Raw genomic sequence first — 17,332 nt, 5'->3', positions numbered from 1 at the left:
TAGTTGTCAAAGCTTAGAAAGCTGGTTCAGCGGTTGAGAGCTTCCTATTCTTCCCAAGGGTCCAGGCTTAATTCCCCGCACCATCACTGGGCGGCTCACAACACCTGACTCCACTTCCTCTGGCCTCCACGGGCACCTGCACACATACACATGTCTCTAAAATTGTCTCCATGCATCTTTGAGACCTTTAGCTGTGGCAGTTCTTGCTTCCACTTTGTTTTAGACAGGGTCTCTTCTTCATAGCTTCATATGCCAAACCAGCTCACCCTAAAGCTAAAAATTAGTTTTCTGGCAGATTTTGATAATATTTTGAGATTTTGCTACTTTTATAAAAAGTAGAATCAGAAAAAAATTCTGGATACTTGAAAGTTCACACTTACCAAATCTTATGTAAGTTATACCAGAACTGTCAGCTTATATGAAGTGAGCTACTTAAGTCTTTTTTAAAAGTTATTCGGGCTGTCAGAATGGCTAGGCAATGATTCTAAAGTTCTTATTACATTGGTTATAGACTCAAGTACAGCCTTGGTTAAATTAAGAAATATCATACACCACATTGAGTATTACGTAGTTATCAGAAGAAATAAGATAGATTTTTTTTTTTTTTTAATGTAAGGTTATGGAAAACAAGCCATTTAAAGTAAGTTGTGAGTTTCAGGCTAGCCTAGGCTACAGGATGAGACTGTCTCAAAACAAAACAAAGCTAAAAGAAAATAATGACTATATTATCAGAAACAATTTCTTTTTCTTTTTTGCAGGGGGTGGGCTGTCAAGACAGGGTTTCTTTGTATATCCTTGGCTGTCCTGGAACTCATTCCATAGACCAGGCTGGCCTCAGACTCACAGAGACCTAGCTCCCTCTGCCTCATGAGTTCTGGGATTAAAGGCATGCACCACCACTACCACCCAGTTTAGAGTCCATTTTGATGAAGGGTTTCATCACTAGCTCTCCCGAATTAATAATATTCAAGCCAGACTAAAATAGTATATCTTCCTACAATGCCTCTTACATCATCCACCAAGAGGCATAACTGAGGCTTCCAACTAGTTCACAAGTGAAAGACAAACAAGTTGGAGGACACTGTAAGGTAATAGCAAATGATGGTGGGGTCACACTTCACAGAGACAGATAATAATTAGAATAATAATGATATCAGCCTCTCTGGGCTCATCCATTCACTCCTCCTTGAAGGAGAAACTGGGCATGCTTGTTCAAACTATTCTTCTGAAATCAACCCACAATACAGAACACATGCTCTTTGTGAGGTCTCAGCTATATAATGATCTGAATGATAAACGCTGTCTCTATGGTGGGAAGCCCATTATTCAGCACTGCCAGTTACCAGACATGAGGGAGGAGCCTATTTAACTAACTCTGCATTCATCCTAAAAATTTCATTGTTGCTATACACATAACCCATTCTTTTTTTTTTAATAATTTATCTTTATTTTATGTACATTGGTGTTTTGCCTGCATGCATGTCTGTGTGCGAGTGTCAGATGCCCTGCAACAGGGGTTACAGACAGTTGTGAACTGCCGTGTGGGTGCTGAGGATTGAACCAGGGTCCTCTGGAAGAACAGGCAGTGCTCTTAACCACTAAGCCATCTCTCCAGCCCCACATAACCCATTCTTGTAAATACTTCTATAACAATAAAGCTGACATTCTGACATGTTCGCGGTTTTGGATTCACAAGGGGAAAGGAATGGTGAATTGGTCACATCTCACATGCTAACAGCTGGCAGAAAGGAAGAATCAGCACCTCCTTAAACTGAATTAACAACCCAGGAAATGCTCTGCAGGTCACCAGTCCCCTCTAAAACTGAATTATTTAAGTTTAAAGTCACTTCTTCACTTAAGAAATACTTGTCCTGGCCTTAGAAGGTCCCTGCAAGCAGGTCATGAATCACACTCCAAATCCCTGTATTTGTAACAGGAACTGAACACCCCTGGAGTACTTACCTTTAGCCCATCATCCACATCCTTCACATAGCCTTTCTCATACAGATCCTGGGGAACATTTAAGATACGTTTCGAAAAATCATTTTCTTGCCAATCCACACGAAGACCTACAATAGACAATAATGACTGAGTCCACCTATGAGAGTTCGTGTCAATTTTCTGCCCACTCTCAAAAAAAGATATGTAGTCTACACTGGCCTGGTAGTTGATGAGTAGTGGAACCTGCTCTTGAACTTCAGATCCTCCTGCCCCGCTTCCTGAGTGCAGGGAGTGCAAACATGTCCCAGACACTTGGTTCTGTGAAACCTCCTTTTAAAAGCTATTGTACATACCAAAATTGAAGGTAAATAGGAGCGGGGAAAGAAGGGTACTGTAAAACCTTGATCAATCTTTGGAGTATTCAGCTATAGCATGGGGTCCTTAAACTAGAAAATGCCAGGAGAGTGGCCAGAGTCCTAGTTACACAAATACAAGGCCTGGGGGTGAGGTGGGAGTAGAGGGAAAAAGGAAAGGGCAGAGAAGAAGCATGGCATATTTCTCACAGCAACACACAGGCAAAATACCTTCAGTATTTTCAGGCCTGCTCTGGGGCCAGAGGTCTGAGAAATAACTCAATCTTTATGAGCCTTTGGAAATGGAAATGGCGGTTTTATTGGTCTCAGCAGAGTCATGATTCTATGCTCCCTGAATGTCTCTGTATTCAGCTCCAGGGGGAACACTACAGTCTCTCCATTCAAACAGAAACAAATTCAACCTTTTAAACTATTTGACCCAGCAGGTCTGGAGAGGATATGGCAATCCCCTTGAGAGCCTGAGGGACCGAGTTCAAAGCTTTTCAGCCTCAAGACAATGGTCATTCCTATTTTTTTTTTAAAGGTTTTAGTGTGTTTGATCCCCATGTGTGCCAAAAAAAGGATAAGTTCATATTATTATCATTCACTAAAAAAGTTCACATGACACTTCAAAGAGATAGCAAAATTAAGTGATTTCTCAATTTTTCTTTTTATCCCTCTAAACCTTGGGAGAAAGGTGACTATTGACCTTTTCATCTGCATCCATACAGAATAGAGAAAAGGCAAACAGCTAAGGAAGTGGGTTCAGGTTCTTCCTAGTGATCTAGTTATTCCCAGAAACTGATGAAGTCTCATTTCATCTAGCAAGCCTGCCTCTGAGGATGCTTCCAGACCACCCCAGAGTTTCTCCAAACCAGGTCGCTGAACTCCAGACCTCAGTTTAGTATCTGTACCTAGTTCTCAATTTATATTTCTAAAATATGATAAAAAATAACAAAAGGATTAAGCTAAGAGATTATCTTTCTTTTTTGGTTTAAAAAGACAGAGTTTCTCTGTGTAACCTTGGCTGTTCAGGACTCGCTTTGTAGACTAGGCTGACATTGAACTCACAGAAATCTGCCAGCCTCTGCCTCCCAAGTACTGGGATTACAAGCGTGCCCCACTGCTGCCCCACCCAACAGTCTATTTCTTACCAAGCATCTGAATACAGTCTAAAAGAACTTAAGCCCAGGCCACAAATTCTACTTAGCCTCTCTGTACCCTAAGACACAAACAAGAGGACTAGTGAGGTGGCTCAGGGGATAAAAATGCTTGCTATGCAAGTGTGAGGCCTAGAGTTCAAATCTTCAAAACCCATGTAAAAGTCAGGCAGGTATGGTGACTGCCTATAATTCTGGCAGAGACAGGAGAGAGACCTGGGATAGGCTAGCTAGCCAGAACAGATGAATCAAGAAGTTCTGGATGAAGCAAGACACTTCTTCAATAAGTAGAGGCTATCAAAGGAAGGCTTTTGACGCTTTGGCCTACACTTCTACAGTCACACATATGCCCACACACACACACATGTACACATATAAAAATTAAAAAATACCAAGAAATAATTTCTTACCACTGCCACTCCATGGAAGAGTTGGGATACCTGCAGTTTGAGCCACAATAGAAGATGCAATTTTATCTCCCAAAGCCCACATGGCCTGGCTTGGAGGGCCTAAAAACAAAACAAGACAAGAGAGGAACCTTAACAGCAGCATCTCTGCCCTTCTAGTATATACATGTGGCCTTATAATTTTATTTGTCTCACCCCACTCACGACATATGGTGACCACTACGTTTTCACTCATCTTTGCATTGTTTCTAGAATCCAATGTAGTAAGTTTGTTGCATATACAGAAATTCTATCTTTAAATTCCTGAAAATACAATTTTTATGAATCATGGACTACATTAAACAAGTAACAAGGTCATTTCTCTAAATCTAAATCCTAAAGTAAAGCTGGTAAAATTTTAGCTACATCTGAAATATAACCTGCTTGGTCTTAGGAAATCTAACAAGGAAATTTTTTCCCCTTGATAATGCTTACAAAAGCATCATCGGCATTGTGGAGGGCCCCGACACAGAAACAACTAGAGCCAAGTAACTTCCATTTTTCCTTTAACCATGACAGGAGAAGAAAAGCTGAAAAACAGCTCCCATTCATAAACTATGAATTATACATGTAGCCAGGCGCAGTGCCACACGCCTGTGATCCCAGCACTCGGGGAGGCAGAGGCAGGCGGATCTCGGTGAGCATAAGACCAGCCCGGTCTACAAAATGAGTCCAAATCCAGGACAGCCAAGGCTACAGAGAGAAGCCCTGTCTCAAAAAGGAAAAAAAAAAAAAAAAAAAGGAATACAAATTATACATTTAAATGCAAAGGTACTGAGGGCATCCTGCTAGGGTATCCTTACCATCAAAAAACAAGGTTCTCCACGTTATCTTAATGGTAATAACAAAGTCATTAAACAGTATTTCAAAAACCAGTCTTTTTTTAATCTCAGATTAAAGGACTCAGACACAGAAAATATCCTCAAGGTCAAGTGAAGAAAAAACAAACAAACAAACAAACAAAACCAACCTAAATTTAGAAATGATGGGTTGCCGGGTAGTGGTCGTGCATGCCTTGGGAGACAGAGGCAGCCCAATCTCTGAGCTGGAGGCCAGCCTGGTCTATGGAGCAAGTTCCAAGACAGACAGGGCTACACAGAGAAACCCTGTCTTGAGAAACTAAAAAATTAAATTAAATTAAAATTTTTTTAAAGGAAGAAAAAAATGAAGGGGTTTAAAAGCAGTGAAGATGATTACTCTAAGAGTCGCTTACTGACTTACAAACAAGAAAGTGGGCTGGAGAAATGGCCAGTGGTTAAGAGCACTCATTGCTCTTGAAGATCCTGAGTTCAATTCCCAGAGCCCACATGGCAGCCCCCAACTGTCTGATGCTGTCTTCTGGTGTGCAGATGTTAATGCAGACAAAGTACCAATATACATACATACAAACATACATACATACATACATACATACATACATACATACATACATACAAAAAAGAAAGTAAGATTACAGAGTAGAATATGGACAAAACTGACATAGGAACAGTATAGCTCATAAAGGCTTACCCATAAAAGCAATCCCATTTTTTAAGAGTAGTTCCGGGAGCTTGGGGTTCTCAGAGGCATGACCCCAGCCAGCCCACACTGCCTACAACAGAATAACAATATGAATCATTCTTAAAAGTGATACTAAAAAAACTACAAATAGCCTTGCTGTGTCCAGACTGGCCCTACTAGATGTGGTACAACATTTCCACAGCAGCCCAGAGGTTAATTCAACTTCTGTGGTTAACTGCTGGCAAACCTTCCACAGAATAACAATAAGCAGCTGATTGTGGCAAAAGTCCTCAAGAGGCAAAACCAAGTAGAGTCAAAAAGACGCACTTAGTCTTGATCACTAGCAAATACAATTCCTAGCCCTCTGGCTAGGCTCTCTACAGCATTTGAAAGAAACCCTGGCCATCTCCATATTCTGGCCATTGGCCTCTTCCTTCATATCTAGTGGTATAGTCAAGAGTCTACCACTGGTTCTCAACCTGTGGGCCACGACCTCTTTGGGGGTTGAACAACACGTTTACAGAGGTCACCTAAAACAGGTAGATTTCATTACAATTCATAAAGGTAGCAAAATTACAGATATGAAGTAGGAATAAAAATCATCTTATGGTTGGGGGTCACCACAACATGAGGAACTGTATCACAACATTAGAAAGGTTGAGAACCACTGGCCTAGAGGATTTTTCCCCCTTCATTGGGTTTTAAGATATTTACTCTAAACTTCCCACCACAATATGAAAGGTAGAAATCATCTTGTAAAATAGCACCGTATTGTAGTTAAGATACTCTGCAGGAAACTGTCTTATACTTACTTGAGATGGCTTGGAGGTAAGAAGCACACAACAACAACAAAAAAAAGACTCTCTGAAAGATTTTCCCCAACATTTTATTTCTATTATGTTTAACTATGTCTTCCTTCCCATGTCTTCTTTCCTTGTCTATTTTAATTATTTCCCATAAAGGCATTTAGAATTGTCCAGTGCTGGAGAGATGGCTCAGTGGTTAAGAGCACTCACTGACTGCTATTCCAGAGGACCTGACTTTAATTCCTAGTACCCACATGGCAGCTCACAATTGTCTGTAACTCCAGTTCCAGGGGATCCAACACTCTCATACCAACATACATGCAGTCAAAACATCAATGCATGTAAAATTAAAGTGAATCATTTTTGAACAATTAATTCCAAAAAGAGACTTTGCATTAAGTTCTCTGTTTACTAGTTCTCCCCTTTTGGCTAAATGCAAAATGGGTGGATTTGTTTCTAAGACTCTTACTTGTACAGGTATCCTTTTAGCAATATCGAGAATTAATTCCACATTTGCATAATTGTTGTTGTTTGGTCCTCCAGGCACTGGAACATAGTGATCTGCCATCTTAATATATTCTGAAAAACAAACAAATTAATGGGAAAACATATTTTTTCTTCCAAATTATTATGATATAACAAAATTATATCAAGGACAGAGACTATCCTCAGTAATCATCGAATAAATGGCAAATTTTAAAATAAATTTAATGGAATAATTTCTATATCATTTCATTGGATGTTCTGATTTTAAACCACTTGCTAAGGAATCACTTAAAGCAGTAGTTTTCAAACATTTCACTTTAAAGTTAGTTTTCGCTTCTTTTCTGTTAGAGGGAAGCATGGTAATTCCAAAGGAATCAGACTACACATTCAAAAAGGAATAACACTAATTTTACAAAGTCAAGTTCATGGAAATAGAGTGACACACAGCTGCAACCCCAGCATTCAGCAAGTGTAGCCGCCTGTACTACGGAGCAAGACCTTGCCTCAAATGTTTTTAAAAAAGGTCAAAATCGCCATTGTCCATCTCAGAGAAAACTAGCTCATGCTCTAGCACCTCTGTAAACTTACATAAAAATAAACTATATTCAGTTTAACAACACACTGTGACTCTCTCTTCCACATTCTGACAACATATAATTTTATGTAATATAATTTTTTAAGTGAATGCTTAATATTCCAGTAGTCTATAATTCATTTATCTTATTGATGGAAATATTTTTTGAGAGTACTTAAAATTTAGAAATGATTAAGATAATATATATCCCGGGGACTGAAGAGAAGGCTCAACAGTTAAAGCACTTGCTTTTCTTGCAAAGGACCCAAGTCCAAGTTCCAGCACCTACAAGACAGCTCATAAACATGTGTAACTCCAGTTCCTGAGAATCCAGTGCCCCTCTTCTGGTCTTCATGGTACCAGGTAAATACCCAGTATACTTAGATACATACACAAAAAAAGTAAAATAAATACACATGAAATAAAATAAATCTTAAAACACTAAGTATTATATATCCTTATATCATTGTACAATTCTCTTGGAGAGCTTTTCCTACAAGTAAAACTATTAAGTCAAAGGATATTCATGGTTTGATATTCTCATTAGCAGTATGAGTGACAAATCAGGCCAGCAAAACAGCTCAATAAATAAAGGTACTTACAGGGAAGCCTTACAACTTGAGTTGGATCCCTGGCACTCACATGATAGGACAGAACTGAGTCCCACAAGTTGTTCTCTGACCTACACACACACACACACACACACACACATATGCGCGCGCATACATACACTAAATAAATGTAGGGAAGAAATAAACTGCTTACACTTCCACCTGCGCTATGTATCTTTGTCAATTCTGAAACTATTTACCACTGTTTCCATTTGCATTTCTCCAGTTATCACTGACACAGAATCTCTTCTCATATGATTATTATTCCTTTTATTTCTTTTCTTTATTCCCCTTTAATTTTATTTATTTTATTGACTGGTTTTTGAGAAGGGAATTTTCCTATGTTTCCAAGGCTGGCCTTGAGTGGCTTGGATCAAGCCAGCTTCTTGTCTCCGCCCTGAGTGCCTGAACCACAGCCTACACCACCACACTTGCCTTACATCTTCTTATATAGGCTACTTAGCCATTTATTCATTTTGTATGTGAGTGTCCTGTCTGTATGTACACCTGCATGCCAGAAGACGGCATCAGATCCCACTATAGATGGTTGTGAGCCACCATGTGGTTGCTGGGAATTGAACTCAGAACCTCTGGAAAAGTAGACAGTGCTCTTAACTGCTAAGCCATCTCTCTAGCATTGCCCCCGTCCCCAATACTTATTCAAAATCTCCACACCTTTTGTATGAAATTGTGTTTTTCCCTTATATTTCTGACAGAAACTGCTGCCAGTGTTTTCCCATATTATCTATCATAAACATATTCTCATTTTTGTTGAAAAATAGCAATTAATTTTTTTGAGATTTTGCTGTATTTACTGTAGCATATGGGTGCTTTGCCTATATTTAAGTGTTCCATGTGAGTGCACTGCCCTCAGAGGCCAAGAGTGTTGGATCCCCTGGAACTGGAGTTAGACAGGCGTTAGATGCCATGGAGGTGCTGGATCCTCTGCAAGAAATGCAAGTGCTTCAACTTTTGAGCCCTCTCTCCAGTCCCCAGAACATATGTTATCTTAATCATTTCCAAAATTTAAGTACTCTCAAAAAATGTCCATCAATAAGATAAATGAATTATAGACGTCTGAAATATTAAGTATTCATGTGATCTGAAAGAGCTGAGCCATCTCTCCAGACCTCCAAAATAGCGATTTTTATGTAATCAAATCTACATAACTTTTCCACTATGGCTTAATCTTTTCTAGCGGCCCTAGTGTCACTTCTCTCACACCACAACACACAGACATGGAAAAAGAGAGAGAGAGAGAAAGAGAGACTTCAAAGATATTGATACCACCTAACAAGATTTCAGAGTTCTATACAATTCCACTTTCAATTGTTGTTATTGAGGACGAGAAAGGAGGAGAAGTGGCTCAACTGGCAGCATGCTAGCACAGCATACATAAAGACCTTGGGTTAGGTCCTAAGCAGCACAGAAATCAGGCAGGTAGTGCATGTCTATAAACCCAGCACTTGGGAGGTAGAGAAACAAAAGTCAGAATCTTCCTCAGCTACATAATGAGTATGAGAAGCCTGGACTCAAGAAAAGAGTAAAGGAAAGAGAAGAACGTGGACAAAGGCAAAGAGATGATGCTGTCGATAATGAAGCTTGTCTTGAACATGATGATGTCAGAGTTGAAGATACCCACGAATGGATGTTTGTTGTTTCAATATAGCACTGCATATACTACATACAGATTAGTATTCTGGGTATGATAGGAATAAATATGAAATGAAATTATTCTTAAGAGACGTGGAGCATCAGCAAGTGAAAGGCAGATCTCCCTTAAAATGATTCCTAATGTAAATTATTATTTGTCAGAAATCCTCCAGTAGAAAACTTTAAAGTTGTCATGAGTATGTATCTTTAACTAAAGGAAACATAAGAGAATAAATGAGGGCTAGAGAGATGGCTCAGAGGTTAAGAGCAATGACTGCTCTTCCAGAGGTCCTGAGTTCAATTCCCAGCAACCACATGATGGCTCACAACCATCTATAATGATATCTGGTGCTCTCTTGCAGATAGAACATTGTATGCATAATAAATAAATCTTTAAAAAAAAGAGAATAAATGAATTATGGTCTGACAACAAAATTGAATTAATCATCCTTCTTTGAGAAAGGGTTATTTTCAGAAATCTTGAATGGACAATAAAGGAAATACATGTAAAATCCCTTAAATAAAAATTTATTGAGTTTACAACTTAAAAGAGAGGGAAAAGCCTTAAGAGACAGAAAAACAAGTTTACTTTTTAATCTTCTAACCTGTATTTCACCATTAATTCCTATTTCCTGTAACTACAATCAGTAGCAATATTCTAGAATATATTCTCTAATAACTAGGAAAACACTCCTCAAACTGTTAAACACTCTTTATCTATTGGCCCACATACATAGACTCAACCAGTGACTAACAGTAAACACTTGGGAGGAGACAAGATATTTTTCTGTATCATTTCTCCCTAAGCAGCACAGCATATAGACTGTTTACACTGTATTAAGTACTAGAGATTAAAGGTACAGGAAAGTTGGGTGTGGCAGCTCACCTTATATTCTCAGCCTTGGGAGACTAGGCAGAAGAAATGCTAATAATTTGAGACCAGCATGGGCCTGTGTCAAAACAAACAATACAATATATGGGATAGGGTATAAGCAAATACCATACTATTTTATATAAGGGACTTGAATATCTGCAGGTTTTGGCATCAGTAGAGGAACACGAAGCAGTCTTGCACATCACTGAGGATGACTATACTCAAATTCACCTTATTATTTCATGAATCATCCACCTTTCCAGCTTTTCCAGAAATCATGAGATAATATTATGAAATGGGGGACCAGTAACCTGGCTCGGCAGGTACAGACACTTGCCTTGAAGCCTGACAACCTAAGTTTCATCCCTAGAACCCACATGATTCCCACACAACACACACACACACACACACACACACACACACACACACACACACACACACACACTCTCTCTCTCTCTCTCTCTCTCTTCTCTCTCTTTCACAATTTTTAATTTTTTTAAAATAATGTTTTAAACTAAAAAAAAAAGCTATTATATGAATTTACAAAAAATTATAGAACTGTTTACCTTTGAAAGGGACTTTGATGTTAAATAAATTATACTGCATAAAGCTACTAGATAATGTAAGTCAAAAGTAAAAACCACCCCTAACTTGTATCACTGGCATGATAAGCCTTTCATCTGTTTCTAGCTGACTTCTTTCTGTCTAGGAATATCAGCATAGGTGGCGAGTTGTTCCTCCATAGTAACAACACACCACAGGAGGCAGGCAGTTGTTCACCATGTCCAGGTACAGAATCAAAAGTAACCTTTGTACAACAAACAGTCTTCTCGGTACTTATTCTAGGACATTACTGATTTTTTTTTCCCCTCAGAAAAAAATACCAAAAAGTAGGAATTTTGAGTCTGAAAATACATGTGGTTTTATCCATCTATGTCCCTGATGCCTGCCTCCTCCATCTCTTCAAGATCTCTAATGTACTTACGGTCTCTGAGATTTAAGACCCTTTGACTCCTTCCCCTTGAACTGTGCACATTGCTAAAGTTGCTTCATTCTGACAAGAGTGATAATCACAAGAGGCTGAGGCAGCAGAATCACTTGGGCTCAGGAGCTCAAAACCAGCCACAAAACCACAAAATTGTCTCACTTTTTAAAAATAGTTGAAAACAAAAAAACAAAACAAAAAAAACCTCCTTTGAGCTCTATAGCTACTGCCTTTTCTTTTTCCCTTCCCATAAAAGAGTCTTAAAAAGGAGTCCACAATGGCTCCATATCATGTCCCACACTCCTTAATACCCAATATTAATCTCCATTCTCTCTTATAATATCCCATTGAAATAACTGTCCAAAGTTACCAATGGCCTAATAATCTACTAATTGCTAGATGGACTTCTGGCCTTCCTAGTCTTGTTTATCTGTTTGACTGCTGACATATCTGCCCTTTCCAGTTCTCTTTTTTCTCACGGCACTAAGACATAAATCCTGGTCAAGCACCCTGCCACTCAACTACCCATCTCAGCCCTGAGCCTGTCTTCTCTTTTCCTAGCTTTGTTTATGGACTTAGCTTCCTGAGTCCATCCCTTATACTCTGTCATAAGATGTCACACTTAGCCCTCTTCATTTTCTCGCTGCTCTTTGGAAGGCAATATTAACACTACATATCTGCAACAACTCACACATCTTACCCCAACTATATTTCCTGAAGCAGATTCTTCAGGTTACTCACAGAATAATCCACCTACTTTATTGGTTTCTTTATTCTTTTTTTTTTTTCCAAGTCAGGGTCTCCCTGTGTAGCCTTGGTTGTCCTGGACTCACCTTGTAGACCAGGCTGGCCTCAAACTCAGAGACCTGCCTGTCTCTCACCCTCAAAGTGCTGGGATTAAAGGTGTTAGCCACCATCCCTGGCTTGATTTCTTTATTCTTTTCATAAAAAAACAAAAAAACAAAAAACAAGAAACCCCTGGAAGCTAACTGGTTAAGAGTTCATACTGTACCCACAAGGTGGTTCACAACCATCTATAACTCCAATTCCAGATTCCCTCTTATGGCCACTGCTGGCTCCTGCACAGATGGCACATAAACTCACACAACCACAAATAAAACTTTCTAAAAACTTTTTAAAAAATCTATATCATATAGATAGATATATAGAGACAGACAGAAACAGGCAGAGAGAGAATGAAATGGAATCATATGATAGCTAATATGAGCCTAATTGGGAACGGAGAAGGAGCAAGAATAGAATCATACAGAAACTGGATGCTGGGCTGGAAAGATGGCATAAAGCTTACAGAGCACTGGTTGCTCCTGCAAGGATTTGTGTTAAGTTTCCAGTACCCACATAGCAGCTCACAAGGGATCCAACATTTTCTCTTAGCCTCTATAGGCACCAGACATACAAGCAGTACATAGACACACATGCAGTCAAAACAGCTATATATGTAAGATGAAGGAAAATAAAAACTAGATACTAAGATGGCCTTGAGATGGTAATTGCTGACAATGGATAATAGGTAGATGAGAAAGGTTCACTGACACTATTTTTATAAGCTTTGTCTATTATAAAATATAAAACTTAACTGTCCAGTTTGTTTATATACACAGAGACACATATACACAAAGATGAAGCCTGACCTCTGAGGTGTCTGCGAGGCTCTCCTGGCAAACACTACAGTGTACCTTGCATTTTAACAAGCCACGTGTAATTTCCAGAGGAGCACTTGTATACACCATCACTTGCTGTTCTTTCTGCCTGGTATACTCTTCATTTTCTCTTAACTGTCACAACTCTTACCTACTCTTGGCCAGGCATGAGTTCTTTACAAAAGTGTCTTCTTAACCATTTTCTAAGCATCTCGTGTCTGTGTTCTTACAGAACCCTCCTGCACGTTGCTATTATAGCACTTATCTCATTATATATTTCATTATATTGCTTCCTAGAGCAAGATTACACCTTATTCCTTATTCTTCATGCTTGTGGAGTGATTAAGTAAATAACTAGTAGGCATACCAGGAACAAATGGATAGGGGGGGCAATAAAGTAGTTTATATTTAGTATCTAAGATCTCATCTTTATGAACTTCCTTTTACAAGTAAACAAACTGTATTACAGAGACATATTAAAGGATGCACTAAATGATTTATTTCAGATACCAACATTTGCTTGTTAGTAATTTGTGACATCTGATTCAAAATAAGATGGCATAGTAACTTTTACCTTTCAGGAATTGTCTTAATATCATTGTCAACATGTAGGCAACATTTACAAACCAAAATAGGCACTAAAAGGATACCTTTTTTCCTATCTGTGTGCCTTCTGACTTAAGATAGTGATAAAATGGGTGTAAGAGAGACTGGAGAGATGGTTCAGAGGCTAAAAGCACTTGTTGCTCTTGCAGAGGACTCAGGTTCTGTTCCCAGCACCCACAAAAAGGCTACCAACTATCTTTAACAACAGTTCCAGAAGGTATAATGCCCTCTTCTGGCCTCCATGAGCCTGAGCACACATGGTGCAGACATACACGCAGGCAAAATACCCGTGTACATAAAACACAAACGAATAACAAAAGGCGGTGAGAACGGAATAGGAGTAATGCATGCCTTTAATTCAGAAGTCTAAAGGCAGAGATAGACAGATCTCTATGAGCTTGAGGCCAGCCTGGTCTACATATTGAGTTCTAGACCTGCCAGAGCTACATGGTAAGACTGTTTCCAAAATAGTAGTGAAAAGCCATTTGAGTCCCAAGATGTCTTTCCCTCAGTGGTCAGAGGAAAAACGGGAACTTTTACCCTAAAATGCTCTCTAATTCCACGTAAGTCATAGGGAAGTATCATTTTCTTCCAAACATTTTCACTAAAGTATGTGGTCTAACAAATACTTAACACTGGAAAAGTCATAAACCTCACAGCCCAAAACGTCTGTGAAATTTCTACCTCCTTACCTCAGAACACAGGAACCTGTGTAGTTAGCTATAGTACAGTCACTTTCATGATTCTATTATTTGCACTTTATTATTATTATTATTATTATTATTATTATTATTATTATTTACTTTTTAGAAGAGAAATCTTTGCATAGGATTTTACTGGCAGTCTTGGGCTTGGGAATCTCCCTAGTGTAACATTCTCCTTCCAGGCATGTCTACTCAGTGTTTTGTACTTAAAGTGACATAAAGCTAATAACTCACCTGCATTGGCTTTAAGGTCTTCAGGTGTAACCATAACAACAAATCGGATTGCACGTTCATTTCGAAACATTTCATAAGACCACCGACGGATAGATCGCATGCATTTCACTGCTGCAATACCATTGTTGGCGATAAGAACCTGGGAGGTAGGAATATGATATGGGAAATGAAAGAAAAGCCAAGAAAGGCAAAAATAGGAAAACAAAGATAAATTTTTACACATTTCCCTTTGTCTAAAAAAGAACTTCAAACAAAAATTGTTGCTAATCCAAGCTGCCGAGAAATAACTCCTACTAGATCAAGCAATATTTTAAAATGTTTGGCTAAGCAAATACTTCAACATGTGCTACCTAGAACTAATTCCTTTCTAACTTCATTTTTTTAATTTAAATCATAAGTACTCACATTATTCATTTGTAAATCATCCTATCATAACTATCTCTTACTAAGAAACATAATGTATATCCAATAAAAAAGGGGGGGTTTATGCTGTTTGGTGTTACATAGTAGTCTCTATTGTAATAAGACACCTTGGCATCAACTGCTGTTCTCCAAAATGCTGAACCCCAGTGCTGCAGAATAAAAGAAACTGCTCAGCTTCATGGTCACAAGAAAATCTAAAGAATCAATTAATCCTGAGAAATTTCTGTAAATAAACCTTCCATCTCCTTATGTATATCTTGCAATCATACCCCCAAAAATATCAAGGCTAATAGATATATAATCCACTTCTATTATGAGAATATAAGACACTGATGAAATAATACTTTTAGGAGTGGGGATACTATTATAGTTTATTTTTTAATCACTATATACCATTTCAACCAAAATATCCCCCAACTCTCACAAGTTTTAAGTAACAATGACACCGAATTGCTTCTTTTTTTTGGGGGGGGGGGGGAGATGGCAGAAGGACACGACAACGAAGAGTTTCATTACATAAACTAGATTGGCCACAAACCCTTGATCTCCTTATGTCCACCTCCCAGGTGACATCTCAGGTATTTCAGGTGGCATATTTCCTCTAAACATCTCAAATATCTGGTAGAAGCCAGTAAGCCCCAAATCTATCAAACTGTTTAAGCCTTCTCTTCTGAAATTCTTTCTACTTCTCTAAATCCAGTGCTATCACATTTATCTTCCCACTGGCACTATACAAGCTTACCAATCATTCCTTACACCCATTCCCCTGCTAGGCTAATGCAGCTGTGCCTATAAAACCATAAGATCTAGTGATGGTATTGGTGGTGCATGCCCTTACTCCCAGAAGATTAAACTGGGAGGCAGAAGTAGGCAGATCTCTGAGTTCAGGTCCAGGACAACCAGGACTACACAGAGAAGCCTTGTCTCAGGGAAAAACAAAAAAAAAACAAGCAAAGAAAAAAACAAAACAAAACACAAGATCTTAAAAAAAAAAAAACATTAGAAGCAGAATTTCAACTCCTTATCAACTATGACCAAATTAGTAATACATATATATATATATCAGCAAACAGCAAGATTATGTATTATGGCATGCTAAAGAGACAGAAAGGACAGCACTGCAGAGAAAGGCAAAGCCCCTAAAAACCTAAACACCATTTTAAACAAACTGAAACAACAAATTTAGTCATTAAATATCCCATATTTTAGGCAAAATAGTTCAGTAAGTTGTAACTCACCTTCTCAATCACTTTATTTCCCCCAAAACGTGTGACAAATTCTGCTGGAGAAGCCACAGTGAAATCTCGTTGTGAGTCTATTTTCTTTCTGTCTCGACCTTGTTTTACTAGGTGCAAGCCAGACATGCTGGATCTATGCAAACAGAGAAGCCAAAGGAAACTTTACATGGGATTTCTTCACAACACCCATACCTTCTGAAAACCTTCCTTTTCACTACCATGCTATGACACCTCCCAGGACCCTTGTGGAGTCTACATGATAGCAGATCATAGGAAAGGAAACAATCCTCAGTGGATGTGATGGGTCAAGCCCAGCATGCCAGCACTGTGAGGCTGTGGCAGGACTGCCTAGAGTTTGCGGCCAGTATGGGCTAAAGAGTGAGACTCTTGTCTCAAGAATGTGAAAACAAGGGGCTGCAGAGGTGACTGAGTGCTTAGGAATATTTGCTGTTTTAACAGAGAACCAGAATTCAGGTCCCAGCACCTGCATGGCAGCTACTCCAGTTCCAGGGGATTGTATACACTCTTCTGACCTCCATCAGGCACACATGTGGGGCACATACATTCAGTTAAAACACTCATACAAATAAAATTAATAAGCCTAAGGAGGAGGTGGAGATGCTGGAGATCTAGTTCAGTTGTACGCAAAACACTTATATAGTAAACACAAGGCTGCGGGTTCAGTCACCAACTAGCATGAAAAGGAGTGAGGGATACATTATAAATAAAGAAAAATAGGACTGGAGAGATGACTTAGTGGCTATGAGCACATATTGCTCTTGCAGAGGACCACAGTTCAGTTCTCAGTACCGACGTCAGGCAGCTCACAATTGCCTGTAGCTCCAGATCCAGGAAACAGAAAATCCTCTTTTGGACCCTGTGAGCACTTGCACTCACGTGTATATATACACACACATAGACAGAGACAGACAGACATAATCAAAAATAAATCTTTAGGTGGCTGGAGAAATGGCTCATTGATTAAGAGCACTGGCTGGCTGCTCTTCCAGAGGTCCCCCAGATGGATTCCCAGCACCCACGTTTCAGTTCAAAAGCATCTGTAATCCTAGTCCCAGA

General features: G+C 39.0%; 1 protein-coding gene across 6 annotated transcripts in view; it reads right to left on the bottom strand.

Annotated features, from left to right (window-relative positions):
- Positions 1-17,332, bottom strand: part of Acaca (acetyl-CoA carboxylase alpha) — a 260,615-nt gene that overhangs the window by 162,667 nt on the left and 80,616 nt on the right. For all 6 annotated transcript variants that reach the window (XM_055620098.1, XM_055620094.1, XM_055620096.1 and 3 more), the window contains 6 exons: positions 16,256-16,388; positions 14,595-14,733; positions 6,676-6,785; positions 5,410-5,491; positions 3,865-3,963; positions 1,963-2,069 (listed from right to left, as the gene is read on the bottom strand). In XM_055620098.1, the coding sequence (XP_055476073.1) occupies positions 1,963-2,069; positions 3,865-3,963; positions 5,410-5,491; positions 6,676-6,785; positions 14,595-14,733; positions 16,256-16,388 (670 nt within the window). The remainder of the gene's footprint in view (positions 1-1,962; positions 2,070-3,864; positions 3,964-5,409; positions 5,492-6,675; positions 6,786-14,594; positions 14,734-16,255; positions 16,389-17,332) is intronic.

Source organism: Psammomys obesus, unplaced genomic scaffold, assembly GCF_907164565.1.
Source record: "Psammomys obesus unplaced genomic scaffold, mPsaObe1.curated_primary_1811, whole genome shotgun sequence".
NCBI classification, from domain to species: Eukaryota; Metazoa; Chordata; class Mammalia; order Rodentia; family Muridae; genus Psammomys; species Psammomys obesus.
The sequence above is the reverse complement of the archived record's forward strand: the minus strand, read 5'-3'. Positions and strand labels throughout refer to the sequence as shown.